Source organism: Cimex lectularius, unplaced genomic scaffold (assembly GCF_000648675.2).
Source record: "Cimex lectularius strain Harlan isolate CLEC.00 unplaced genomic scaffold, Clec_2.1 scaffold74, whole genome shotgun sequence".
In the NCBI taxonomy this organism is placed as follows: Eukaryota; Metazoa; Arthropoda; class Insecta; order Hemiptera; family Cimicidae; genus Cimex; species Cimex lectularius.
In genome coordinates, this window is record NW_019392795.1 from 101,413 (window position 1) to 129,383 (window position 27,971).

The following is a 27,971-nucleotide window of genomic DNA, read 5'->3' on the forward strand; positions in this document are numbered from 1 at the left end:
TGAAGATCATTTAGCAGCTAATTTACATATGCAGCCTAGCAAATAATTTAATGACCTGTCAGACTATCAATTTCATTTTAATTAGTTTATACTATATTATACATTTATATATTTAAGAAAGAAGAAAATTTGCTATACGCAGTTAATAGATAGGTCTCAGAGGTTTTGCCCGTTTTTTATTGATCTGGTGTTTCATTTGCACACGAACTGAATAAACAAAGCTGTTAGTTGAATACCCTTAGTGTTGAAAGAGTAAACAAAGAAAATATGCTGATGCTGAATTGAGGCTGTGTTGAGTAAACAACTTGGCATCTTAGCAAGAAGTTAAAATTTATTTAAACCACCAAAATTAAACAATTAACCGTGTAAGGTGTATTTAATTGATGTTTTAGGTTGGTGGTATCACAGAATGGAAGAGCATTGCATATTGTCTTCCCTCATCAGTTTCTTGACTCCCCAGAGTGGTTTGGTGTTTCCACTGATGAATATTTTCAGGTAATTTGTTTTTTGTTTTTTTAAATAGTGATCTAATTTTTTTTTTAATTAAAAAATTATTTAGGTGTCAGTCACGGCTATGGAGGAATCGAGAGTTCTCCTTTGGCACCGGGACAAGCTAAAGCTGTCGATAATAACTGATCAGTTTCTTCAAGCCGTCTTTGATCACATCCTAGGAAGGGATGTTGTCAAAAAACTCCTACAGGTGAATTTTAGACAAAACAAAATTTTTCTTACATATTTTTTTATATAATTTTATGTTTTACTAAAAATATATATTTTTCAGGTCAGTGAAACGATGACTGTGACGAATAACTTAAATGGCCATCTCACAACTGGTTTTGGGGATGAGCAAGATATGGAAAAGCCAATGGTGATAGTGAAAAAGTCTGGCGATGGACCAGGAATCACCGCGCTTATCAACAGACAGTTACAAGGTACAATAAGAACTCAAAACATACCAAACTAGACCCTCTGCTTATAGGCTTATAGTATTAATTTAGGGTACATAGATTGTGTAAAAATAAGTTAATTTTCCAGTGCCATTAGAAAATTAATTATAATTTATGCATGATTTTTAAATTATTATTATTAAAATGCATTAGATTAAATTTATTTTTCTTTGTTTTTAAATAAGTTTTTATATTGAAATTATTCATAAGTTCACTGAAATCATCCAATCTTTTGTTTCCTAATTTTCGTTTTGCATGTGAATGGTTATGTTGTGTGTTGTGTAGAATTTGAAGAGTCGCAGCCTTTATTAAACAGTGGAACTTTGGCGTCTTGTGTCAATCTTATCAACTCTAATTTCTACAGAAGACAGTGACCAAATGGTAAGAAATTCATTGACTTTAAAATAATTATTTAAAAAAAAAACACTAAATAATGTAGTGTTTGATTGTAAATTTCAATTGAACTTTAAACATGACTTCCAAACTTTGTTGAATTTGATAGACATATTTGAACGAAACATTTTTTTATTTGTTTTTCTTTTATCTCCGATGAAATGATGTCATATACTTAACAAATATGGAATTTAAAATAACGATGCAAAAGAATACCGCTTGTGTTTTGAATTTAATAATTTTCACTGTCAAATAATTCATACTAAATGACAAATTATCATTGAGAACTGAAGAACCGTCAAACATTTCCTGAAAGAATTTGACATTCAAAACAAATTCAAAGTAAGTGCTGCTTCTGAGCTTCATTCACCTGTCTTATTCCAACACACTTCTAACTTATTGTAAAAACTGTTCTGTGGCCGAACTTATTCGTCTCTATTTCAGAGAGCATGCGAACACATTTAGGCATGACACCTTTTTAAACATACATTCAACCCTGAGAAATTAGTCTATGATTTGTTTCTCCTAATGATACATCTTATATTACTAATTGTTTTTAAATAAAACAAACACAAAACCTCTTTTTTCATTTTTCATATAATTTTATTGTTTTTATTTTTTTAACAAAACCCATTATCTGTTTTTAAATGTTAAATGTATTTTTTTCTAATAAATGTTCTCTAATAGTTTTAATGCATGTCCATAAAAAAGGCAGATTGGAAAATATTTTTTTTTTCTTCCCACCTGCCTACTAATTTACACTAATCTTAGTTATATACACCATTTATATATTAAAAATTGTAAATTATAGTATGTACAAAAAATTTCAGATGATTCAACAAGGCAGCAGCATACTGTAATGAAAATTATTCTCTACGATGTATTTGTATATGTTTTTTATTTATTTTTTGTATAAAAATCTGTGCTCATTCATTCATTGGCAAACACTGACTATTTCACAAATGTGGTGAGGATCCTTTGGGGAAAATATATTTTTTTATAAATTGGCATATATTTTCATTATTTTAAGCATACAATTTTTTTTTTTTTTTTTTAAGTTCTGTATTAAATAATCATGATCACTTAACTGAAAATAGCAATTTATTTTGACCCTACTATCTATTTTTCATTGTGACAATTTACACTGCCATTATTTATCTTCTGTTGGATTATTTTACCTTTGTGGTGTGTGCACTGTTTCGTGCAAAATGTCCCTTTTTCTGTGAATCACTGAAATGGCATATTTAATTCTAGGGTATATTCTTTACTCCCTTTTTCATTTTTTTATGTTGTTTCTGTACTATTTTAAAAACTGTATGCTGCCCCTTGTTGATAGTAAGTTGTATTTGCTATAGCCAAAATTTGCGATTCTGTTCAAGCCGGCCGAAACACTGAGCAATTCAGTCACTGCGATCCTCAGTCAGATTTTGGCCTGCTTTCGCAGAATTTCGTGATTTTCCTTTGCTTTTACCGAAAGTCTAGTTGTAATTGACAACAACGGGTGTTCAGAGGATTAATGCAGTATTTCTCTATATGCCTAGCCATGCCTAGGATCAAATATTATTGCCTTGGTGAGTACCTGAAACGTATGAACAAATGTAAATGAAAATTTCTTCCCCAGTAGCATCCGCATGCTGCTTTCCACAAAAAAATATAAAAAATTGTATAATAAAAAAATAATTGCATCTCTTTTTTTTTAACAATAAAAAACTTGCTATGATCTTCAAAGAAAAACTTAAAACATAATGAATGCATAATTTTATTCTTAAGTGATAAAAATGTTTAATTATTTATGTAAATATTACTATTAATTTGTCTAAAGAGCTTTTTAATTAATGTGTGTTTTGTCAATTATACTTGCATGCTATGCTTTATATTTCGTTTATGAATATTATTTTCACGGGGGATGTTGTTTCAGCAACTGATGTGAACGCATGGAGGCTAGGAAGAATTGAAGAAACTGATCATGAGACACAAGTTTAATTTGTTAATTATTAATCAAACTATTTCTGGACACAATTGTGTTTTGATGTAAAGATTTGTTTAGTTTTTCCCTCTCAAATATGTAATAAGAAAGGCATGGTTAATATGGCTAGTAATTAAATTCAAATGTATATTCAGAGTAATTTGTATAATCATTTCGAAAAGAACAGTGTATTTATAGTTCCAATCGGACAGTTATAAAATATTTTAGTGCCTTTTAATAGGTCTAAAATTGAAAAGAAAAAAGCAAAAAATACAATAGGCTCAATAATAAATTGTACGAACAGTATTAGATGAAATATCAGGTTTATTTTAATGTATTTTGTAGTCAATATATATTTTTCGGTGAAATTACTTCACAGATTAAACAATAGAAAAATGAAAACATAGATAATTAATCTAATTAAATTTCAAGAAAAATATTATGAAATAGTTAAAAAAAAATTTATTTTGTCTGTTATAATGCTTAGCCATGACAAGTCTGAGGACGTTCAAGCTAGGTATCTTGGATCCACTTGTGTATCATAGATTGGAAATTGTATTGATACAGCAGTTTTTAAAAAAGCTATAACTGCAGCCTCGTGGTGATGCCCACCTGTTTATTGGCTATTGTTGTTTTTATGTGAAAATAATTTTAATTAAACTGATGAGGCAGATGAAAAATTAATCAGACTTTGATGGAGACCTACTTGAACATCCACTATGAGCATTTCTCAAACATAGAGATGTGATGACAGAAAATTGTCTAATTTTATCTTATTTTAATTGTAAATTAATTTTGTAATTAATATTGAATTTTGATTTACTGTTGAAAAAATATATTTTTCAGTTAAATTCAGAATTGAAAGTGGAGAAGTTGAATTGTAATTTTAAAAGTAATTTAATGTTTACTTTTAATACATTTTAGTTTTTGTAAGATAATGATCAGATTATAAAATAATTAAATTTAATTGATTGAGAATTTTACACTGTTTTGAATTTTATGTGTTTTTAAACACATGGCCTGAATCATAAGGCTGATTATTTTAAATAATCCAAGAGTTAAAGAAAAAACTGGTAATCATATTTTGGTATTTGTACTGTAATTAAATAGACAAGGTAATGTGTAATGGAGATTATCGGAATGAATAAATAATAGTTGTTTACAAAAGAGAAAAAATGTATTAACAAAAAGAATGATTTAACTTTTTTAATATCCGAATTGTGATTGTAAATCAAAGTTATTTCAGAATGTAGAAACTGTTAAATATTTTAAATACGTTGGGTATGTTGGTGCTGAACGAATTGATGTCTGACATTGTGGTGGTTACAAGTGAGCATCATATCATAAAAACAAAAAATTCATATCTGTCTATATTGTACATTGAATTTAATTATTTTTTGAAGACATGTAAGCTGTATATTTATCTGTGTTAGTTTGAAACTACAGTGAAAAACATTTCTGAATCCTTATGCACTTTCTAATTTTTAATATAATTTCTTAATGTCTGTACATATTTGAAAGCAGAACTTGGCCAAAAGCAGGACTTTTAAGTGTATTAAAACCTTGTAAACCCATACATGTTTTCCCACAAAAAAAAAAAAAAATAAATAAAAATAAAATTAATGTAAAAATCATGTTTCTGTCAATTTACCACGTCCCACACTGCATTGGTCCAAGTTTAAATTCTGACAATAATTCAAATCGATTATTGCTGTTTATTTTCAAACGTTTATTTAACAGAAAAACTTTCTTTAACACTTCCCAGGCTCTTGTTAAACATTATTTGGTTTGAATGTTTAGAATATACATATATATGTACTTACAAGATTGTAAAGACCACATGAGCGCTAAGTGCCATTGTATTATAGTTATAAATAATGTTATATATGTCCTGTTAAATGCAGTATTTGTGATATAAAGACTAAGTATGTATCTCATTTTCTTTCTGTTTTACTTCCTAATTCTTTTCCATCGTTTTCATTTGTCAATAAACTTTTTGAGAGTACTGCATTGGTGGGGTAATTAGGGCATTCGTCACGGATTTTGTACACTAGAAGTTTTGGTTCAAATCTTGGCCTAGCTGATTGGCCTAGTTGGTAATTAATAAAATAAGTTTAAATAAATATAAAATGTGTATTGTAAAGAGGTTTGACATCCATGACACCCAATGGGTACTTAGATGGTAAGCTCTCCTGTATATCAGTAATTGCTTTACTTACTTTTACAAGTTTTACTGCTAGTTTTTATCTTTCATATTTGATTCGGCATTTCTATATTTTTAGTGTTGGGTCAAGGGAAGACAGCAGAACAAAATTCAAAAGCAACTAAACTACAGGTTCATCATCTCATAAATCTCTAGAGTCTGTGGTTAGGGGGGGTTTGTTACTGATTTGCATCACTAGCAGATTTGAACCCTGTCATAGCCCATCATTTTTCAATTGACTACATGAAAAAAATATTGTAAAGTGATTTGACACCCTCATCCGTGACAACCAATGGGTCTTGGACATTAAACTCTCCTGTAAAATCAGAAATTTTTTTACTTTTATAAATTCTCTGCTGGTTAGATCAGACTTATTTTGGCATTTCTATGCCTTCAGTGTTGGGTCTAGGAAATATAGCAGACTAAAATGATCGAAAACGACCAAACTACAGGTTCATAGCTCTCATAGAGACTACGGTGGCCGAGTGGTTATGGTGTCCATCATCGATTGCTAGAGGTTCTGTCTTCAAATCCCAGCATAGTCCGTGGGATTTTAATTGAGAATTATTTAAAATAAATTTTGTAAAGTCGTTCTGACTCCTCATCCACCAATTGGTACATGTACGTTTAGCTCACCTGTATGACACAAGTTAAACTATACTTTTACTTCGATCTATCATTACTATGAAGAGGGTGATAGCAAAACATAACAGACCATTTCGACCAGTCCATTTTGTAAATTGAAATATATTTTTTCTTAATTCTTTATAAATGAGATAACCTTTTTAATTAAACAAAGAAAAGTAATTTGTCATAAGGAGGGCTTAAAGTCCAACTACTCGTTGGATTCGTGGATGAGGGGTCAAGCCACTTTGCAGTATATTTTGCATACAATAATCAATTAAAAAGCCATTGGATCTGCCAGGATTCAAACCCAGAACTGCTAGCGTGACAAAAACAAATCAGACTCCCTAACCACTCTGCCAATATGGTCCCCTTTTAATTAATTCAAAGCGTCTTCTGTTAATCTTTTGAACTCATTTTTTTTTTTTCATTTTCTACTTGGTTAGGAATGGTTAATATACTGGAAGGTTAATTACTTGTTATAAATATTTTTAAATAAAGTAAACTATTAGACAATTAATTAAAGTTTTAAATTGAGATAAAAAAGTCAGTGTCACAAGCGGGATTCGAACCCATGACGAAAAATAGTGCGCATACAATATTAGGTTATGGGAAAATTAATCCACAAATATTATAATAATTATTATTACATAAATAAATATGTACACGGAACAAAATAGAGACAATGAACGATAATTTATCTAAAACTTTTAAAATTAACCCTTTTAAAAATAGTAGACAAATTAACCTGAAAGAAATGCAAAATTGAAAAATACAATTATTCAAATAAGCTTATTTGTGGGAGTAAATTAAAATTTTAAAAATATAAGTTTATTAACCTTGGAAACTTTTTTCTTAATTTCAATTAGGCAATGACCCATAATTTTAAAACAATATATACAATATAGGCAGATTACAAAAAAATGACACAAAGGATTTTTTTTTAAAATAAGCTCATAGATTGTTATTTTAAAAATGCTAGAAATTGTTGACAAGAAAAGATTTCTTATTTATATATATTTTATTTTACATATATTTTTACTTTTCAATTAATTTGACACTTTTGTGAGCAATTATATATCATTAAAAATCATTTTTATGAAGTTTTTTCAATCAGTTTTTTACAATGAACCTGATCATCCCGGCATGATTACAAATACAATGAGAATATGTAGACCTAGATGATCAGGGGCATAATTAAATCCGATCATTAACCAATACTATTTTTATCACACTTCACTTCAAAATTTATCTTCTGTGATCACGGAACTGTTAGCTGGGAAAAGTCCTCAGCGTGTAAAAAGAGTGAAGCACTCTGCTTATTACGGGTCCTATTTTACGGTTTAAGAGCCCGTATTCAATATTTGCAAGAAGAAGCGGTCCTGATGACAAAAATGCCGTAATGAGAGATTTGGGATTCGGGTAAATGTCGACAATGGCCAATGCTTTATCCACCGACATGCCATGAAGTTGGATTAGTTGTTTTAAAAACATTTCCTTGACTGTATAATTCTGTTGAAAAGCAAAAAAAATATCAAACATTTGTGTATTAATCTCAAGACAAAATAATTTACCCTTCTTTTTGACATCCCTGATGAAAACGTCTTAAAAGGCATAAGTGAACAAGAAGAATCGCCAAGATCCAAATCTTCATTTTCTATTTCTTCCCTTGTACACGATTTTAAGGTTTTTGCCTTAAATAAATAAAATTTAATTTTTAAATTCCTTAATATATTCTAGTAATAACTATGTACCTTGAATTCATTCATAATGAAATCTGTAGCAAAATTAAGATACAACATTGATTCTTTGTGGTTGTTAGTAAACTTAAGAGTAAATTTCTCAATGACCTAAAAAAAATTATTATCATAAAACTTATTTATAAAAATATGATGAAATTGGCTTACCATTGTATTTACAACCGCTTGCATAAGTGTCGTGGCAGGCAAACCACCACCATTCATTTTATAATCTTCAACAAGATATATTATATTTTTAAGACCACAATGTTTTAACCGAAACTAAAAATTAAAATATAATTATTAATATTTATGTTGATATATAAGCAATAATTATAAATCAACAAGGTATAGAATTGTACTTTCTGTTCATGAAATCTGCCATCTTTGATCGAGGATGATAAATCATCCTTTCTTTTTCTTTCGACTATGTAAGGGAGAACTAGTTCTTTCCCACTTTCATCTCTTGCTATCCACAAGTAATCGCCTACGTTCAAATGCCTAACTTCAAAATTGACCCCGTGTTTCTTTAGCAAAGTTGTAGTGGGGTCGTCTGTTTTTGAACTTCTACAAAGAACAAAAGGAAACATTGTTCAAGAAGTAATTAATTTCTTAAAAAAAAAAAAATACCCTGTAGTTTCAGCTGTGTCTACTAAAAGGATTATTTCAAATGTATATGGGAGAAATGTAAATTTTTCATCGATTTCTTTGCCATTTTGATTACCATGATCTACCTGAATATAAAGCCAAATATAAATAAAATCTATTCACTAATACATTTGTAAATGTCATACATTGGAAATATTTTCTTTTCTACTTCGGCTGCTAGGAGCGATAATGTCTTGAACATCAAATTGGTAAAATTCCGATAATAAAAATTTCCTTTTGTTGTTTGAAACTTTAAGCTTGGTGGCCAGCTGTTTTCCTGATGAAGAAAGTGAATATCTGAAATAAATATTCATATTTTTTCAAGTTAAAATTAAATTTTTTAAAAATTAAATTGGTAAATTACTTGTGATTTTTATTTTCCACAAGACCTTTTGAAATGAGCGTAGATAGCGAAGTCGACCCAAGCGTATGAGGGTTTTTCATAGAAAGCTGGGTTTCTGTCTGTAATTCTGCTTTTCGTAAAAAACCTGAAATAGCAACAAATCAATATAATTTGTTATATTAACATTATTTTGGAGTTTACCTTTGTAAGTGGGATCTATCTCCTTATCAAGCAATGTGACAAGTATTTTGCAAACAGCTACATGATGATCCGACAATTCTTCATCCTAGAAATAATTTTCTTAATTACAATTATTATATTTATCTTAGATGTGTTTTTTTATACAAACTTTATTCGGGTGTGATTCAAATTCTTCATTTTTATCTGAATTTTCAACACGTGCTGGAACAAAAAATGTGTTAATACAGGCTTTTCGTTTAAATGTTTAATATTTATACCTTTCAGAAGCTCCGTGTTGTAAATTTGCAGTTTTTCGTCTAATCGACGGCACAGATTGTTGTCAAAGTGCTCAAGAATAATACAATCTGAGCCATTTTTCAACAAGATCGGAAACTTTCTTAAAGATTCGAGTGCCTGGTAAAGTGAAAAATGCATTTTTATATGAAAAAATAAAACTATTATCTTAACTATTTTTATAAGAGGTCTGCTGAAGATAAGGTGAGAAAGCAGCAGCTACACATCCGTGGCTCCAATTTCCACTGATGTGTATCAATTTCTATCCCTTATGCCTCCCATTTACATTTTTTTTTAAATTGTAATATCTGTCTGAAAAGTTCAGTGTTTTGAATTCCAAGCAATTGGATTGTCTTATGAAAAAAAAATCCCATTCTTCAACAAGAGGCGGTGAACGATGTCTAACCCATCTCTTTATTATGTTCCATAAGAGTTCTATGGAAGTCATGGCAGGAGAAGATGCAAATTATGACAATCTCTACACCTTCCAAGTAATCGGTGACAACTCGAGCTGCATGCAGACTAGCATTACCGAGCATTAATAGCACATGTTCCCAATAAATGGAACAAATGCGATCACAGCTTCCAGAAGAACTTCTGTATGTTGTACCTTAGTGCATACAAAGATCCATACAACCCTCAACACGTTACATAAATACAATAAAACAATCCTATTTCCTCCAAGAATCAGAACAGGGGACCCAGTCGCTGACGTGCTCAAGCACAATACACATACCGGATGACATTCCTACATGCTCTCTATAAGGAGCCAAGAAATTGCACCCCTCAGTCAGGTGAAAAACATCAAGCAACCTTTCCCTGTAAACTGGACACATTTGCAGGTTTTGGCTTAAAAGTAAATGTCTGTGTGTCAACCTCGCATGGCCTATCCTTAATCAGGCGAGTCAACTGTTAATATTTATATTATGAAAAATAAACATGTTTTTGTCTTTGAGTGCAAACATGACTTCCAGGAATCTTCTGTAAAAAAATTACAACTAGTGTAATCATAAAATAGAAAATCATAAATATATAGATAAATGTATTATTTAAATCATCAGCCTGACAAGAATACTATTTGTAGCTTCATCTCATTGATGCGATGCTGTGTTTGGAGGAAATTAACTTTTAAAAATAAATATTTGTCTGTTTTCTTTAAAGCATACATTTTGAAGTTGTTCTGCTTCTTCTTCCTCCAGTGCATTTTCTATCAATTCCAACATCCATTTTTCAAAAAGAGGATTCGCAGTTTTCGCAACTAACTTTATCCTTTTGGAATCTTTTGACATTTCTGTGAGGTCGCCTCATCAGAGATTCACAGCAAACAAGTACCAGGTTACAAACAAATAGGGAAAACCTCTGCTGATAACTTATCTGTGATGTTTTTTGCTTTTATCTTTCATAGCAGATAAGATTTTTTTTGTAGTTATAATTACCTTAGTTTGGAATTGAATCTCATTTTTTACTGGATATTATAATTCTCTCAGCAAATAATCCCAAAATGTCAAGTGTTCAAAGCAGTAAGTGGCAAATATTGTAATATTATAATTTATATTTTCGCACATTTAATAAATATATGATAATCCTTGATGATGGGTCTTCCTGGTCCACTGTGACCTAGTAAGATCTGACAATCGACCATGTTTTATGCTCATACCATGGAAAAATCACTCTCATTAAGAATTAGAAAATTGTTTGCTTTATTAAATTGTGAGACTTCTTCTTAAAGATTGCAATGCAATGGAACCATAGTTGGGTCATTTAAGATCGTCAAAAGCAGCAAGTATAGGCAGACAAATGATCTGTAATGACCAACTTCACTGCTCCTCTTTCATTTAGGCAGACAAATTTTTGTTGTTTAAGATTTTGTATCAATTGCATTAACAACAAGAGATATTTTATTTTCAGTGTTTAAATTAGCCCTTGTCCAGATGAAAGTGGGCAAAGATAAGGTTCAAAACATCAAGAAAGCTTTAACCATGATATCTCAGGCGAAATGCGATGGCTCAACACTTGTAGTTCTTCCGGAGTGCTTCAACAGCCCGTATGGAACCCGTAAGTTTGACTTCTTCTAAGTTGTATTCTTTGTACAACCGGTTTTACCCTAGGCTACTTCAACGAGTACGCAGAAGAAGTGCCTGAAGGTGAGACATGCAAGGCGTTATCTGAGGCAGCTAAAGAAAATTGCGTCTTCCTGATCGGTGGTTCGATACCGGAACGAGAAGGCCAAAAACTTTATAACACGAGCACTGTGTGGAGCCCTGAGGGTCAACTGCTCTGCAAATACAGAAAAGTATAGACAGTAAATTTATTTTTAACATATACTTTTTAACTTTTGTTTAATATTTTTTTTAAAGACACATTTGTTTGATATTGATATCCCGGGAAAAATGACATTTAAGGAATCGGATGTTCTCACCAAAGGGGAAAAAACAGTCACTTTTAAAATGGGCAACTGCAAAATCGGACTGGGAATCTGCTATGATATACGATTTAATGAGCTTGCTAATGTCTATCGGAAAGAAGGTTGTTTCACCAATATGTTATATTAAAATAATAAAAAGATAAATAAAACAACACTTTTTGTTAGGAATTGATATGTTGGTTTATCCAGGCTGTTTTAATAGGACAACAGGTCCTCTTCATTGGGAACTTTTAGCACGTTCAAGAGCAGTAGATAACCAGGTGAGCTCTAAACAATCTATTATAATATAAATAAAAACTTGATCATCCTGGTCTACTTATTCTTGTTTATTTCTGTCAGTGGTCGCTCTGTTTAATATTACAATTTGCAGATCAGCATTCTCTTATGAACAGACTGACCACAGAAGATGCAGAAATGCATCTGACAGATAAAGCAAGGAAGAATAGGCAGACTGATTGTAAGATGATCAAGCTAAAGACTTTCAGCTCGCTGTGCTCAACAAAGATTTTCCAATTTATTATCTTTAAGGTCTTTGTTGCCGCTGCAAGTGCAGCACCAGATGAAACTGCTGATTATGTCGCCTGGGGTCATTCAATGGTGGTCAGCCCCTGGGGCAAAGTCCTCGTTGATGCTGAATTCGAAGAGAAGACTGTAGTCACAGAAATTGGTAGGAATTATAATAACCTACACAAAATTCCATGCTATAAGTTTAAAAAAAATTAAATTTCAGATTTAAAAGAATGTGAACAAATGAGGGCTCAGATTCCAGTTCTGAAACAACGAAGAACCGATTTGTATGACACACTGACCAAATCAAACCTTTGATTTACTTTTTCAAAAATCAATGTGTTAAACTCTTAAAATGTTGTTTTCTCAATGAGATATAAAATAAATATAAATTTGTGTTATATTTTTCATTCTTGAGTTATATGTTGAGTTGTTCGAACAAATTTATGCACAAATTTTATTTGATCAAGAAAGTAAAATGGGTGAAGACTGCTTAGTAAAATTTCTGCCCTGCTGGACACTAAGTGGAAAATAAGTATGAAGAGATGGACACAAGAAACGAAGAAATTAGTGGGGGAAAATGGGATAATCTTGTCGCATAAAGGTTAAGGAACAAGATAGCTAGCGTTAAAATTTTTTTTTTAAAAAGAGAGATAGTGTAGAAGACTAACAAGGAAGTTGAAGGTAAAAAATTTAATCAACCAGGGTCTGCAGAACATGAATTTTCATTCATCACTGAGGATTATGCAAAATCTGGGCTTAAAATCTTTTGAGATCAACAAACCAGTAATCATCAGAGCTACAATTAGAATCTAGACTTATAGATATAGTAAAACTTAATATGTGGAAAACAAGATGAAATATCATTTATAAAAAGTTTAAACAATAAAAGCATTAATTGGTACCCCTCCTCGGTGACCAATGTTGTCACTTTAGGCAGCTTGTATGGCCTGAATGTGTGAACCCCATGCCTGTACAAATAGCCACTTCCTTGCAATAAAAAAATATGTAAAATGAAGCAGGGAACCAGTACTGCCCAAAAACAAAAAAAAAACCTTTGACCTAGTTTTGAAATGGCCACTCTTGGCTCACCAATAGTTTCCTCCTGGACAAAACCCTTAAACCAATGCCCAACATCATAATTTATTGTCCTTTATACACCAACGCCTGAACCCACCACCAACTCCTCAAAGATCTCCACTCTATACTATATAATAATTCAACGTCAATAAATAAAATTTTTAACTTCTTAACAGACATTTTCAGTTTTATTCCCCAAGCCTATAGTCCTTCTTGTGGTCATTAGTTTTTTTTTATATTTTGCTTTTCTGAGATCTCCAGTGAGCTTGGAGGTGTCAATGGTGACTAGGCACATACCATTCCCCTCAATATATTGACATTCACTATGTACATAGCAATGTTTAAAAGGATTAGTCATCACTTTATTTATTTATTTACGGATCGAAATCCACTATAAAAAAAGACATTTTACAATAACAAAAAAATATAAATAATATATATAAAAAGAATAAGGACGTATATACATGATAATAATATAAATGATAAATATAAAAATACAATTAAAGAGTAAAAACTGAACAACAAAAATGAAAGACATAATTACTAACCAAATAAGGCAGAGGAAACAAAATAAAGCTGAGAGACAATTGAAACTACAATAATTAGGTACATATTTAATGAAAATAATGCTCTTTGTAAATATATAATAAGACTAGAGTGCGAGAATTAGTTGAACCAGTAAATGAAATAAATTGTAATAATTTTGTACAGTATGAAATATAAAAGCATTCAACTAAGGTTGTAGGATAAGGTTTTTCACAGATTGCACAGAACTATTGAAGAAGTCAATGCTATTGCAGATGTTGTTACTCTTGATCATCATTCTGTGTAGAGGAGAAGAGAGCATGTAGTTAGAGCTTTGGAATTCAATATAAAATAATTTATAGGTTTTAAGAGAGTACGAAGGGACATGTAGCTGTAGTTGAGAGAGGAGATAAGGACTATCAATGAGATTGTTTAATAATTTAAATACAAAAACAATATCAAAGTAATCCCTTCTTAGTGCCAGTTCGAAAAGTTTAAATTCAGAGCGGATTCCAGGGTAGGAAGAATTCGGAGGAAGATTGAGTTTGTAAGGAAGTTTTTTTAAAAATTTGTTTTGTACAGATTGAAGAATTTTTTGATAATTTAGATAGAATGGGTTCCAAACAGGTGTAACATATTCTAATATGGGTTGTACAAAAGCTTTATAAAGATGGACAAAACATAGAGGATTTTTAAATTCATAGGTGTTGACATGTTTAATGACTAGAAAAAAAACACCCAAATAGTGAACTTTCAGGAACAATAATCGAATATGTTTTTGAGACTAGGAATAACTATTTGACAGTTCGAGGTTTGCACGTTAAATAAGAATAAAATCATTTCAACAGCAATTATTATATTAATTAATATTCATGGTCAACCAGATTGAAAGAAATGTCAAGATATTTAAAATCTACTTGTTGATGAGCAGGGAAGGATTTTATAATATTTAATGAGAAGAAGTTTGTATAAAATAAATTATTCAAAGACTTAACAATTATTAATTGTATGGGCCTATAGTTTTATCTGATTTATCCCCAGATTTGAAAATGGTTTTTACAAAACTGAATTTAAGAACATTAGAAAAACGTGTCTAAAACAAGTGAGTTGTTCTGTCCATTAGAAACAATGACCTAGCAGATATGAATTACATAACTCCATTTGATTCACAGGTAGCAATTAATAAGCCCATAGAAATGTAAAGAGCACTGGGGTGGGCAATTATAGACCAAAAACTTCACTAAATGGAGATAAAAAAATGATATGGCAGTATTCAGTAGTCAGTAAGTGGAAGGAGTTGAGGGTCAAATCAATTGCGTTGTTGAATCTTTTAAGAAAAACATCCACATAATACCAAGAATGTAAGTATTATCAAATAAAGAATATAAAGCAACTTGTAAAAATTAGAAAAAGAGTATTATTTAGTAATAAATAATAGTTTTTAAAACAGTTTATGAATAGACGGGTCCTGACCAAGTCCCTTTTGAATACTTTTATCTTTAAACACAGTCCAAACAGTTTTGTTGTAATTTATATTGGATACTTTTAATTACAATTATTATACACACGAATTTCCTGCAAGTTTTACTCAATCAATAATTTTTCCTTTATTTAACAAACATGCCAAATTGAAGAAATTGCAAAAAAAAATTCTAAATAAATGCAAAATAAAACTAATACAGCAAATATTAAAAAAATGCAAAAATTCATGGCTATAAGGATAGTTAAAGAGTATAAGATGATTTCATATGAAGCTGCATATCTGTTAGTAGACCTGATTTACTTGAAATTCCTATAAATTCTCAAAAGATATGGCATCTTAAACAACAAAAATGCACAAAGCCCAGTCTTGAATACCCAAGCATAGATAACAATTTACTTCTGGTGTCCCCCCAAAACTCCAGTATATTTTTTGGTTGTTATATCCAAGATCTTCCTAATATCCTAAAATATTCTACTTATCGCCTCTACTTCCAAATCTATATCTCATTTTTACCTCATGACATATAAATCTGTATTACGTGAATTCAATAGTATCTAAATGCAATCAGCTCCTGAACCATTTTTAGGAAAGAGGACTCTCTCTTAATACCAATAAGTCCCAGGCTGTAGTGTTTGGGTCCCATCTCCTTCTCCAATATCCTATTCCTTTGCATTGCATTTACAACCAACCGACCTCATTTTATCCATCTATTAAAAATGTATGGATTTTCCTTGATCGAACCATATCCTGGAAACCCCTTCTCAAATCTCTTACCCATGCTTCTTCGCCCTCCACCAATTCCGTCAGGCAAGCCGAATTTTCTCAATCAGCACCACAAATTTCTAGTCTCGTCCCTTGTACTTTCCCATTTCAATTAAGGCAGTTTGGTCTACAACAGACTCACCAGCAAGCTTGTTAATAGGCTCAAGATAATCATGAACTGATTTATTTGGTTTATATTTAGCCCCAAAGAGATCTCATGTGTCTAATAAGTATCGTGGTTTGAAATGGCAGTAGCCTTCATACTTGCTCGTTTCTCTATCAAACAATTTCTTCCCATTCCCCTTACTAAATTTGTAATATGTTAACATTTAAGTCTTCTCTACAAACGCCACACTTGTTTCTGCCCTTCTGATTCTACCTCCTCATATAAATCCACAGCTTTCAGACGCTGCTTCCTTACTGCCCCTACAACCTTTGGAAATCTCTCTTTCACTACATTTACTAGGCTTCAACACTTTCTACCTCTTTGTTAAAAAGTACTGTCTTTTTGATTACCTCCTGTCCCTCAAATTTTACACCAAGGATTTTCAGTTTATTCGGATGTTTAATTAATGTTAATTTTTTCCCTTCTTGTTTAATTGAATACACTTCTTTCAGTTTTTGCTGCTAATTAAATCTTTATTTATATATTCATGTTGGCACGAATTGTACGAAATTTTATACTTTTTATTATTATTTAAGGGCTCAAAGCCTCATAATATTTTTTTCTTCTTCTTCTATGTTTTTCCCTTTTGTTTGTAAATTGTAGAATTCCTATTTAATTTTTCCTTCGAATTTCATTCTTATCTACTTAATAAACCTATCCATTATACATATTAATCTGAGTTGAGTTGTTCTGAGCACATTGCTCAATTAATTTTTTTTTAAATTAAAATCATAAGCTTACTTGACTATAAAAAAACTGAAGTTGTTCCAAGAGTAATGAAACATTTTTTTAAAATTTGTATCACTGTTTAAAGAACTATTAAACCATCTTAAAATGTATTGTATATTATTTATTTGATTAGTACATTAATTCAGTATAAATGGAACTATTTTATCTGAAACCATTTTAGTAAAAATAAACCATTATGAATTTTTATAAAATAAATAACAATGTGGAAATCGTGGTGATTTCCTTCCAATAGCAATTGAAAGGCTTCATTTATGGATTGATTAGATTAAACGTGAATAGACAAAAATAAATAAATAAAACAGGAAGTATCTTGAAAAATTGGAGTTGGTGACCGAGTCTTTTCAAAAATGTTTTAAAAATTTGAATATCCATATCATTCAATATCAAAGTTGTTATTATTATTATTCTGGTTGGATTTCTGTTGTTAATGTACATACCAAAAACAAAACAAGTGATTTTTAATTAACGATTCCTAATTGCCCATTATACTTAAATTCCCCATTATATTTTTTACAATGAAAATTTATTGTGACATTTTAAATTGATAATGTAAAATAAAACCTATCATTTTTATTATTTGTAGTAATGTGTAACTATTTGGCAATAAATCAAAATGTAAATAGGGAGATAAGAAAGTTATCAGATAACTCAGTTAAATTGACTTTATTTAAATTCTTCAATTATTTTTATCTTTTAGTCTCAAGACGTACGTAAGCTAACGGTATATTAGACTTCTTATTCGTTTTAATTGAAAATTTCTCTAATATAAAAGAACCAGTATTTTTAAATAATTAGTATTTTTTTTTTACAGATGAGGCTCCTTATTATTTTATTTTCTTTAATGGGTTTATCCTTTGCTGCTAATATACTTGTCATGCTCCCGATGCCGATGTACAGTCATACGACAAATTTCATGACTGTATTCAAGGAGCTAGCGAAACGAGGGCATAATGTCACCTGCGTTAGCCCATTCCCTCAAAAAACTGCTTTGAAGAATTGGAATGACATTACTGTGAAAAATACGCTTGCTGATTTGATGGGTACTGTATTTGTTTTGTTTTGTTTCTCTAATAATCAATCTCATAGTTTGCCAAATTTGCAGCACAAATTGGCCCTCTTAATTTGTTAGATATGGACTCCATGTTGTTCATTTTGATCTTTTTTTGGAAAATGTGTGAAAGGTTAGCCGAAATTGCTCTTGAACAAGAACCAGTTCAAAGGATCATCCAAGATACAACATCATCCTATGATCTGATAATAACCGAAACATTTTTCGCACATGAGCCATTTCTTGCTCTTGGCCACAAGTACAATGCTCCAGTCATCAATGTGAACAGTTTCGGATTAACACCGACAATAGCATTTTTCACAGGAAATCATTATCCCACTTCATATGTACCAAATTACAGTTTTCCATCATCGGATAAGATGTCATTTTATGAAAGAATGACAAACAGTTTCTTGTACATGTGGTATACATATGTATATGAGTTGTACTACTTGAATCAAGTGGTAAGCTGGGTTAGAAATGTTAAAAGTAAATTTTATGTAAATGCCATGCTTTTTACAGGATTTTTTGATAAAGAAATATTTCAATTATCCTGGATCAGAAAATATTCCTCCTGTTGCTGAACTTGCGAGAAATACATCGTTAACTTTGCTAGAAACTCACATAGGATTGCATTACCCTCAACCACTGCAAAAAAATATGGTTGAAGTTGGTGGCATAAATTTACACGATGGTGATAAACTTCCTGATGTCAGCAGTTTTTATAGTTGTTGTGTTTTTAATCACAAATCCATACATATTTTAATACATAAATAATAATATTGAAGGATTTACAACAATTTATGGACAATGCACCTGAAGGGGTTATCTACTTCAGCTTTGGCTCACATTTCAATACATCGCTGCTCAGTGAGTCTGTGCAGAACAGCATCATCTCAGCATTCAGCAAGGTCAAACAAAAAGTGATTATGAAATGGGATAAAAATATTGGCAAAAATGAAAATATTTACACTGGAAAATGGTTTCCACAAGCGAGCATTTTAGGTGGTTTTTAAGAATTTCCATTTTTTCTTAACGTACTAATTTTTCAATAATCAAATATTTTTTAACATATATCTTTAGGGCACTCAAAATGCAAAATTTTTATAACGCATGGTGGTGTTCATGGTGTTACTGAAGGACTTTTTCATGGTGTTCCCCTCATTGGAATGCCCATCTTTGCCGATCAAAAGTTCAACATAAAATTTGTTGAAGAACATGGCGCAGGAATCAATTTGGAACTCAATAAAGTAACTGAAGACCAACTTCTACAAGCAATCAACACAATATTGACAGACAAAAGGTTTACCTATTTAATTTTAATTTTATTTATAACTACTAAAATTATTAAACAAATGCAGGTACAAGGAAAATGCACAGCTGAGAAAATCAATACTGAGAGAAAATCCAGTTAGCCAGTTAGAAAACGCTATTTATTGGATTGAATATGTGATCAAGTTTAAAGGTGCTCGTCATCTGCGTCCAACATTGTTAGATCTATCTTGGTTCCAGGGGTTTCTTATTGACATTACCTTGGCATTTATTGGATTAACTTTAGTGTTTTTCTTTATTCTCTTTATAATGATTAAATATACAGTGAAGTTACTAAAATGTATGTTTAGAAGCAAGAATGATAACAAAAAATCAAAGAAAGAATAAAAATTATGCATTCTAATAGATTTTATCTATTTTTTATTGAATGTTAGCCTTCACAAACCAAACTATCCATTTATATTTTTATAGGATACAAACGACATGTGAAATAAAGAAGGTAGAATTTAAAAGGAGTGGAGGATTTAAAAAAAAAAATCCGACAGTGACAGCTCAGCTAACAATTAACCTCAAAACATATAAAATCACTCAAGACATCAGTGGAAATGGAAAAAACGCAGTATACTTGGCGTTCCACATCCAAAACGACAGATGTAACTGCTGACTAAATGAGGAACAAGAATGAATTCATTCAGTATAACCATGCATACCGGCGAAAATTCTGAGGGGGGAAAACTCATAAGAAAAATAATTCAACAAAGAGATGTCACACACAGGTTTTGCCGTACTTACTGACATTTTAGACAGATTTTATTATGTACATAAACAGTATGAACTTTGAATTATTTGGATTTGTTATTAACAATAAAAGTTGTAAATTTTAATATATCTCATAGTGATTTTGCAAATGTAACATTACATGCCTGTAATAGCATGTGAAAACAGCAGAAGAATAAATTCTTCAGCAATAGTGTTACTGTTGCTGGGGGGGAACAAAAAAAAACTCAGCACTGAACGGAAGCACTTCTGATCAAGAGAAGCAGCTTGCTTAAATTTGCTTGGCAAATCAACCCAACCAAAGAAAGGAACCCTTAAGTATGCATTTTTTTTCAACCGTTTTATTAATTTACAATTAAAGAGTTTAAAGAGCAAAATTCTTTCATTCACAAGCACTGGAGCAAGGTATGGTCTTGCAGAAAAAAAGGAATTCAGTTGTCACTGCCAAGCTATCAACCTATTTTAAGGTAATCATCAGTGCCTATGTTACTTTCACATTATGAAAAATATATTTGAACAATTGATATATATATATATATATATATATATATATATATATATATTTTTTTTTTTTTTTTTCTACTTTGTCAACAGAAAATGGTTTTAATAAAGAATGATGAAGGCCCGCAGTCGTACTTGAAAAAAAAAACTAATGGACAATGTTTAACAGCAAAATAAAACGTCAATTATTAGTTTTAGTAATGTGATTATTTGTGTCAGTTAGTTTATGTTTTTGTGCATATTTGTTTCCTTGTATGTTTGTGTGTGTAGCATGTGTTTTGGTTGTGATGATTTGTGTGTATGTTTGAGTCTGTAAAATGCAAACAAAAAATCGTCCAAATTTACGTTTTTGACATGACTCATGATGTTTTGGTGGTCCACCGCCGTACAGTACAATGCAACACAAACGCGCGCTGGTTTTTATTTAAAAAAAATATATATAGATGAATTAATCTGTTTTTGAATTCAATATTAGTTGGATGCATTTTGGTAATATAAAATAATAATTCAACCCATAAGTACGCTTGCGATACTTCGACGCCGCCATCGTCTTTGCCATTGCAATTCTACTTTTTTTTTTTTTTTGGTAATTTCCAAATTTTGTACTGAAAGATCTTCTTTGGAAGGGATGGAACACTGGTGGGGATGGAAAAAGCCACTCTTTTATAAAAGGTGCTGAAGGTCAAACACCTTCAGTCACCGCAATGCTCTCCAACTTTCTTCCTCTCCTGCTGGTGCCATTACTCGGTAAGTATCTGAAGCTTGAAAATTATAATAAAAAACCGATTACAATGCTGATTTGGGGACGTACATTGAGGCGGAATTTGTCGATTATGACTAAGAAAATAAAATATAAAGAAGATCATAAACTTTGAAAATGGAAATGGTATTATTAAAAGATCGAATGATTCCCTATGGAGAAAATTTAAGTTTGTATATCAGATATCTATTTCATCAGTGTCACATTGGATCTCATAGGATATAGACAATTTAGAAAGCAAGAAGGAAACATGCACCGTGTATGTACAAAAAAGGTCAATTTTGGTCCTTAAGGTTCAGGAGAAGATCCTTGAGATTTTTCTTCTGGATACTGGTGGTTTTTCACTTTCCACATCTTCATGATATCCATGATGAGTTTGTGCACTTGTAATTTTTCGATGTACAACTGGATAGGCATTGTTTTCTGGCCATTGTTGCACGCGAAACAAATCTTGAGCAAGTATATTCTTGCATCGTAAATTTCATGAATCTAACAAATGTCGGTGTCAAAATAACATTTTTAAAAAGCTTTTGTAGTTGTTTGAATATTGATATTCCCAAGTTAACGGTGCATTCACAGCACGTACAATTAAAGTATGAGATGCACATACCAAGTTGGCTTTTTTTTTAATAGTCTTCATTCATACATAGCATAAAAATGAATGGTCTTTACATCCTTTAACTGAGAATTACGAAAAGGTATTTGACATTATCAAAGGAAAATCAATTATAAACACATACAATATTCAGATGTTACAGAATGAACTTTCACTTTTGCTTCGACGCTTTTACTTTCTCAAGGCTTGAGTAAAATGTCATAAACGTTGTTTCCAATTAGAATTTCTATATTCCATTGTTCGGAATTCGTCTGAAACTGGTTTTGAAAAAAAAATCAATTTTGCCTGACCAGGCACGGGAAGTAAGAAATGCGACAACCTTGGATGTTCAGGAAAGATGTTTTCCTTGGCCGGCGTCTCTAGGAAGCAATTAAGGGACACCACACCCAAGAAATCATTTCGCCGGGTCGGAAGGTCTTTGTAAATTACATATTTGATAGCAATGAGGCCCAAATTTAACAAAGGTCAGGACATTTCTTCTTGGCATTGGGTTTGAAACAAATACAAATTGGCCAGTAGAAGATATCTGTCGACACAATAAGAACCCTATCCACTAAAATTCTATATGTACGGGTATAGTAATGTACAGGTCTGATAAGACGACATCTTGAAACTGTATTTGCTTAAGAATTTCAAATCATGAAATTTGCAGTGCTACAATGGTTCATTGTCTTATTTACGTTGAAAAGTCATAGAAAGGAAACAGAGAATATTTATTTCAACGAGAAAAAGACGTTTTCTTTATCAACCGGAGCGATGAAACTCATCGGTGCAGAAAGGATTTCTTCCAGGACCACCGTTGGTTGAATGTTGATCTAACAGCTAACAATTGCCACTTTCCCGGTTAACAAAACCGTCACGCTTGCTTATCGCCAAGCTTTGAGAACACCCTAGGTCGCCAATTCTAAAAATAATTAACAATCAATAACAAATTTCAATTATCTAGTCTTTTCGGGGAAAGATCGTGGAAATTTGTTTTGCCCTTAGGATATTTTTCGTCTGTTGTAAATGGGAGTTTGATCACGATGGATTGTGCAATTAGATAAAATCAAAAGATTAAATGTACTATTTTCCTATTCTTTTACATAAGCTAACAAAAGTTACGAATAATTACAGTTTAATGCAATAAATTATTTGTGGTGATAACAACCTGATGGTTCTATTCTCGCTATTTGTCTATTAGATGCATATAAAAATATATTTGACGGTAGGCCTTTGGCAAGAGACAACCCAAAAGACCAAAGATGGCGAGAAGATGGAAGCAAAGTTTGTTAAAATACCAATTTTAATTAATTTTGTTTGAACTTGTGGTCTCTCTATTTTGTTGAAAATGGAAGAGTATAACTCAAAGACAGTAATCAAGCTAGAGGTCAATTCGCAGACCTCAATATAATATTGATCGATTATTGTTTTAAATCAAATACTTTTTTGTTTAATATCAGCCACGGATGCCCTGGCAGCGAGGAAATACCAAGAAGACACCAGAAGAACGAATCATCAACAGAGCCAGAAACAGAGTGAACAAGAAGCGGGCGACTTGACAGACGAATGTCCCGAACCTAACGGGTACTTCGCCGATGGGTACCAATGCGACAAGTACTACGAATGCAAGGACGGTGTCATAACTGAAAAACTATGCCCGGACGGTATGGTTTTCAACGACTTCAGCATACAACACGAAAAATGCGACCTCCCTTTCAACATCGACTGCTCACAAAGATCTCAATTGCGTAAGTGACAAATTCTAGTTTAATATTTTGCCAAAAAATCCATGAAAATGGTTGTTTTCATTGGAAAGTTTCTTTCACTCAAGCATGGAGAAGATCAGGAAGAGTAAGCTAGCCATTTAATACAGTACGCCCAGCAATGTTCACGCCTTGTGTCGAAATGGAACGAATGTACATTACTTGGATTAATGTCAGTTTGTAACGTGAAAAGAGTGAAGTTTTCACTTGAAGACAGCCAAGTTGGAATCCGTCAAAATCTGCTGTCCAGGTTTTTCACAACTTTATATTAATACATATTTTGTTATTTTTTCGCCAGAAACACCACGTCCGACGACTCACTGTCCCCGTCAGAACGGCTATTTTTCACACGAAGATCCAAAAGTCTGTGATAAATTTTATTTCTGCGTGGACGGAAAGTTCAACATGATCACCTGCCCCGATGGCCTGGTGTACAACGAGAAGACTGGCATCTGCACATGGCCGGACGAGGCAAAGAAAAAGCACTGCTCCAGCGAAGGTGAGCTCAAAATGCATTCCATAACGAATGTCAATATGAAGCTTTACATAACACTACTTATAACAAACGAAATATTTGTCTTCATGTAACCAGTTTTCAGGATCTCATGTTATGTGTGCATTTCTTTTTTTCTCTTTCTTTTTTCCCAAAATGAAAGGCGTGAAGTTTCTTTCGAGGTTGTGGGTTTTATTAACCGATTCTCGAAGCCAACAGAGCGTGCCTTCACTTATGCAATGGGGGCAGTCGACTATTTCTTAACGTAGCAGTATCAAATATTGGTCAGTTTTACTATTTCCAAGTCTTGTTCATCTGTGTCTCTTTATTACCAAAATAAGACATTCTGAGTTGGAGCATTTGTCATCTTGTGATTATTTTTTTCCATAATAAAGCGTACACCCAAATTTTTTCTACAGAGGCTTCCTTGGTATTCATCCTCTAACTCCCAACTTCCTTGTTCAACCTCCACGTCTGCACACATTCAACTGTTTCACGGCGCGATCTCGCTCAATTCTAAGAACGTGTCCTTTCCATTACAGTCTCCATGTTTTAATTTTTGCATGTGTCCATATATACTTTCCAGCACATTACATCTTATTTTCCAAATTCCGTTTACAGGGTTGAACCGAATATTTTTCTTCCCAATGAGTAGATTAGATTAAATTAGAATAGGAGCTGGCCTCTTTACGATCTGCGCACCGCGACCAATATTGGTCTATTGTGCATCTCCATTGCTGTCTAGAGCTCCTCATAGCTTAAGACTTTTTACCAGATCCCAAAGCTTTCTCAGGGACTTACGCGTGTTAAGTTCATTTTCAGTATTAGAAGTAGCGACTTTTTCACTCACGAATACTCATGCCCGGGCTTTTCCCCTCCCAGGAGTAGTAATCTCCTGTATAGGACATGCTCCGCTGTTTCTCTTCTTCCTGACAACATCTGCACAGGCTTGTTCCTGTCATTCTGAGTCGATACATACACTCCTGCAGTATCTAGTTAGCAGTCCAACTACTGTTATTTCAGCCTTAACTCGTCCTAGATTTAGTAGTTTACCGTTAGTTTCTGTGATGGTCTTTTGATGAACCGTTTCTCATGCCTTTGTCCCAGACTAGATTCCCATTGAACGGGAGACTTATTTTTAATCCATTTTCTGATGGATCCGGGCTTTTGGCAGTTTGGTATGCCACAAAAGGGTTAAGAGCCAATAGGTAGAAATCCTCATCCTGGCCAATTTATCGGCCTCTTCCTTGCCCTTCTGTCCAGTGGGCCCTGATAATTTTGTTGTTTTCCCTAATGTCTGACAGGGCTCTAATGCAATCCCAAACCACTCTGGGTTTTACCATCGATAATCGCCCTCAGTGCCGTCTGGCCCTCCAAATAAGCTGTTCATCACTGTCTGTGTTACCCAAAATATATTAATCTTACTCGAGCTGAATTATTTGAAGGATTGCCGTGTTCATTCTTTTGCCCATATAGGTCCCCAAGGGAGAAGTTCGCTTGTAAAAGTATTTGTTTGATTAAATCGAACAGTTTGTTTTAGCGACTGAGAAAGGCGAAAAGGACAAAATGAAACCGAGAAAAAAGCGATTGTCCGTCTGGAAAGCCAACGAAGAGTCTTCGGCGAGTTACGAAGACGAAGATGAAGATTACCCGTCGTCTGAAGACGGCTACTACGATTACACCAGCGAGAGCGGTTCAACAAGCGATTTTGCAAACTTCGACGCCGAATTTGCCGATTTCGATAAAAACGACGGTGATTCCAGCGTCGAAAAGGAAAGAGATGATTATGACATGCTCGACGACTACATACACCAGTACGTCGAACAGTTGAACAACCCCAAGAGCAATGTCAAAGGTGGTGTGCCCGATTTGCGGTACTATGAAAGGATAGCCGAGCAGGCAGTCGAGGAAGAATTGGCCAAACGGCAAAGAAGAAACTCAACGTTGACGTGCAAGGATGTGAGGAAAAGAAGACGTAACGCGATCATTTGTTGCACTGTTTTAGTAGTTGTTCTTAGAAGCTTGCTTTTACTGCTCAGCACAAATACCAGCTGCTTTCTGATACTTGTATTTGCCTTATATCCTAGTTGAAAGATGGTTTAGTTTGAAAATACGTCGAAATATTCTAATCAGTTTTGATAAATTTGATACACTTGCAATTTTGATAAATTTTGGAATCTTAAGCAAATAGAACAAAAGTAGTGGCCTGTTGAAGACAAAACAGCTTATGATACTGGATAATTTCCACCATTAACCAAGATTAACCATAATTGTAGTCAGAAATTTAAAAACCAGGAAAATTACAGTGTAGAATTGTATTCATTAATTTGATCAATATTGTCTTCTTTTTTTTTCTTGACATTGAAAACTAGCAAAATCAATTTTTATACGATTTTAATGAGTAAATTTTAAATATAAAAATATATTCACAATAATCCTAATATTTGATATACTTGATTATTTAATTTATTTTGAATATAACAGGATTAAAATAAACGTTATCTTAAAAAAAAATCATCGAACATTATCAATCATTTAAGGAATAATATATTTTGGCTTTTTCTTGTTTCTTTTGTAGAAATATAACTTTTATTGATGTTGGGTTTTGATTTGCAGAGGTGTTCAAGTTTGAATGTCCCAAAGTCGACATGAAAATCGGCCAACAACATCCACGATACCCAGATCCAGAGGACTGCCAGTTTTTCTACGTCTGCATTAACGGAGAAGTGCCGAGGAGGAATGGATGCAAGATTGGACAGGTCTTCAACGAGCAGTCTGGCAATTGTGACTGGCCTAGAAATGTTCCTGAATGGTAAGAATCTATTACCGTTCGATCTAACTTCATTTAATCGATTTGTATTTCTTTTCAGCCGGGAGTGGTACAAAGGAGTTTTGACAGATGAAGAGCTCGAAGCCCTTGAACATCCTAAGCCGAAAGTGAGGAACAGTGCTAGCGCTGCTGCATACTCAAAAAGAAACAAGCCAAAGGTTCAACCAGAATATTAGCTTTAAACAACTGAACTTAACAGCACACAAAGCTCAAATCAATATCATCAACTAAATATTTTCAAAACAAGCTGGCAGTCCTCAACAAAATCTGTATAAATGAAATTTTGTAAATTTTTTGTACTTGTTATTTGCCAATAAAATATTTATTCAACTTCTGTTTTATTTCCAATAATTTCCTATATTTCCAAATATTTGTATATTAACCAAAAATTATTTTTAATTATATGTTGGATTTGTGAGGAGCAATCAAGAATGAGGTTGTTTAGAAAAACTTTTTCATTTCTTTTCTTTTTTGCCTTGCCGACGTTTTGACCTTATTTGGGTTATCTTCAGGGCATTAAGTGTGGTGTCATACTGGTGTTATGTGGTGAAATTGTGTTGATTTTTGATTGTGTTTAAATGTTGAACTGCAAGTTAAAGTTCATTGCCCCCATAAACGTTTAAAAAATTTAATGATGTTCTTGATTTAATGGTGGTCTACTTCTATGGTGTATAATACCAATAATAATCAAGCAATATGTAAAATTACAAAGCAGGCTCACAAACTCACAATATAAGCAAAAATTATGTCATTTTACAGAAAGGAATCCATTTCAGCACTAGTTTTTAGCTTTGAAAGGTCATTTATACAGATGAAACAAAAAATTGGTCCAAAAACAGATCCTTGGGGGACCCCAGCTCTTACACATCTGATCTGATCGTAATTACTAATATG

The 27,971-nt window shown here is 32.4% G+C and overlaps 5 protein-coding genes across 8 annotated transcripts in view; 4 read left to right on the forward strand and 1 right to left on the reverse strand.

Annotated features, from left to right (window-relative positions):
- LOC106667534 (blood vessel epicardial substance) overlaps window positions 1–5,243 on the forward strand; it is a 33,461-nt gene extending 28,218 nt beyond the window's left edge. The window contains exons 4-8 of one of the 3 annotated variants that reach the window (XM_014395532.2): window positions 393–495; window positions 560–700; window positions 782–932; window positions 2,882–2,911; window positions 3,259–5,243. In XM_014395532.2, coding sequence (XP_014251018.1) covers window positions 393–495; window positions 560–700; window positions 782–932; window positions 2,882–2,911; window positions 3,259–3,323 — 490 coding nt within the window. In that variant the 3' untranslated portion in view covers window positions 3,324–5,243. Of the gene's footprint in view, window positions 1–392; window positions 496–559; window positions 701–781; window positions 933–1,232; window positions 1,329–2,881; window positions 2,912–3,258 lie in introns of all 3 variants that reach the window. The other 2 variants (XM_014395533.2, XM_014395535.2) reach the window with 2 other exon arrangements.
- A 1,822-nt stretch (window positions 5,244–7,065) lies between these two features.
- LOC106667556 (crossover junction endonuclease MUS81) lies at window positions 7,066–10,715 on the reverse strand. The gene is made up of 12 exons (XM_014395586.2): window positions 10,504–10,715; window positions 9,322–9,457; window positions 9,213–9,265; window positions 9,065–9,149; window positions 8,885–9,008; window positions 8,667–8,817; window positions 8,503–8,606; window positions 8,235–8,439; window positions 8,041–8,154; window positions 7,888–7,983; window positions 7,708–7,827; window positions 7,066–7,645 (listed from the first exon to the last, which is right to left on the reverse strand). Exons 1-12 carry the CDS (start codon window positions 10,624–10,626, stop codon window positions 7,406–7,408), a joined length of 1,551 nt encoding a protein of 516 aa, XP_014251072.1. The 5' UTR covers window positions 10,627–10,715; the 3' UTR covers window positions 7,066–7,405.
- A 24-nt stretch (window positions 10,716–10,739) lies between these two features.
- Window positions 10,740–12,602, forward strand: LOC106667558 (omega-amidase NIT2). Its single transcript, XM_014395588.2, has 7 exons — window positions 10,740–10,857; window positions 11,246–11,392; window positions 11,446–11,630; window positions 11,695–11,863; window positions 11,928–12,022; window positions 12,291–12,429; window positions 12,493–12,602. The coding sequence occupies exons 1-7, from the start codon at window positions 10,839–10,841 to the stop codon at window positions 12,585–12,587; spliced, it is 849 nt and encodes a 282-aa protein (XP_014251074.1). The 5' UTR covers window positions 10,740–10,838; the 3' UTR covers window positions 12,588–12,602.
- A 2,498-nt stretch (window positions 12,603–15,100) lies between these two features.
- Window positions 15,101–19,762, forward strand: LOC106667555 (UDP-glucuronosyltransferase 2B4-like). 2 transcript variants are annotated; one of them, XM_014395583.2, is made up of 7 exons: window positions 15,101–15,235; window positions 17,847–18,075; window positions 18,138–18,547; window positions 18,606–18,794; window positions 18,872–19,088; window positions 19,167–19,386; window positions 19,445–19,762. In XM_014395583.2, exons 2-7 carry the CDS (start codon window positions 17,847–17,849, stop codon window positions 19,740–19,742), a joined length of 1,563 nt encoding a protein of 520 aa, XP_014251069.1. In that variant the 5' UTR covers window positions 15,101–15,235; the 3' UTR covers window positions 19,743–19,762. The 2 variants fall into 2 exon arrangements, with proteins under 2 accessions (XP_014251069.1, XP_014251071.1); XM_014395585.2 differs by lacking the exon at window positions 15,101–15,235 and adding an exon at window positions 17,660–17,756.
- Window positions 19,763–21,300: 1,538 nt separating this feature from the next.
- On the forward strand, window positions 21,301–27,407 carry LOC106667557 (protein obstructor-E-like). The gene is made up of 5 exons (XM_014395587.2): window positions 21,301–21,380; window positions 23,452–23,739; window positions 24,053–24,253; window positions 26,864–27,059; window positions 27,118–27,407. The coding sequence occupies exons 1-5, from the start codon at window positions 21,338–21,340 to the stop codon at window positions 27,251–27,253; spliced, it is 864 nt and encodes a 287-aa protein (XP_014251073.1). The 5' UTR covers window positions 21,301–21,337; the 3' UTR covers window positions 27,254–27,407.
- Window positions 27,408–27,971: the final 564 nt, after the last annotated feature.

Coding starts and splice junctions, on each gene's coding strand:
- LOC106667556 (XM_014395586.2), bottom strand. CDS start 10,626: ATGTCAAAAGATTCCAAAAGGATAAAGTTAGTTGCGAAAACTGCGAAT. Junction 9,266..9,321: donor CAACACGGAGCTTCTGAAAG/GTATAAATATTA, acceptor TTTTTGTTCCAG/CACGTGTTGAAAATTCAGAT. Junction 7,984..8,040: donor AAGCGGTTGTAAATACAATG/GTAAGCCAATTT, acceptor AATTTTTTTTAG/GTCATTGAGAAATTTACTCT.
- LOC106667558 (XM_014395588.2), top strand. Junction 11,631..11,694: donor TGCTCTGCAAATACAGAAAA/GTATAGACAGTA, acceptor TTTTTTTTAAAG/ACACATTTGTTTGATATTGA. Junction 11,864..11,927: donor TAATGTCTATCGGAAAGAAG/GTTGTTTCACCA, acceptor ACTTTTTGTTAG/GAATTGATATGTTGGTTTAT.
- LOC106667555 (XM_014395583.2), top strand. CDS start 17,847: ATGAGGCTCCTTATTATTTTATTTTCTTTAATGGGTTTATCCTTTGCT. Junction 18,548..18,605: donor TGTACTACTTGAATCAAGTG/GTAAGCTGGGTT, acceptor TGCTTTTTACAG/GATTTTTTGATAAAGAAATA. Junction 18,795..18,871: donor ATGGTGATAAACTTCCTGAT/GTCAGCAGTTTT, acceptor ATAATATTGAAG/GATTTACAACAATTTATGGA.
- LOC106667557 (XM_014395587.2), top strand. CDS start 21,338: ATGCTCTCCAACTTTCTTCCTCTCCTGCTGGTGCCATTACTCG. Junction 23,740..24,052: donor CTCACAAAGATCTCAATTGC/GTAAGTGACAAA, acceptor TTTTTTCGCCAG/AAACACCACGTCCGACGACT. Junction 27,060..27,117: donor CCTAGAAATGTTCCTGAATG/GTAAGAATCTAT, acceptor ATTTCTTTTCAG/CCGGGAGTGGTACAAAGGAG.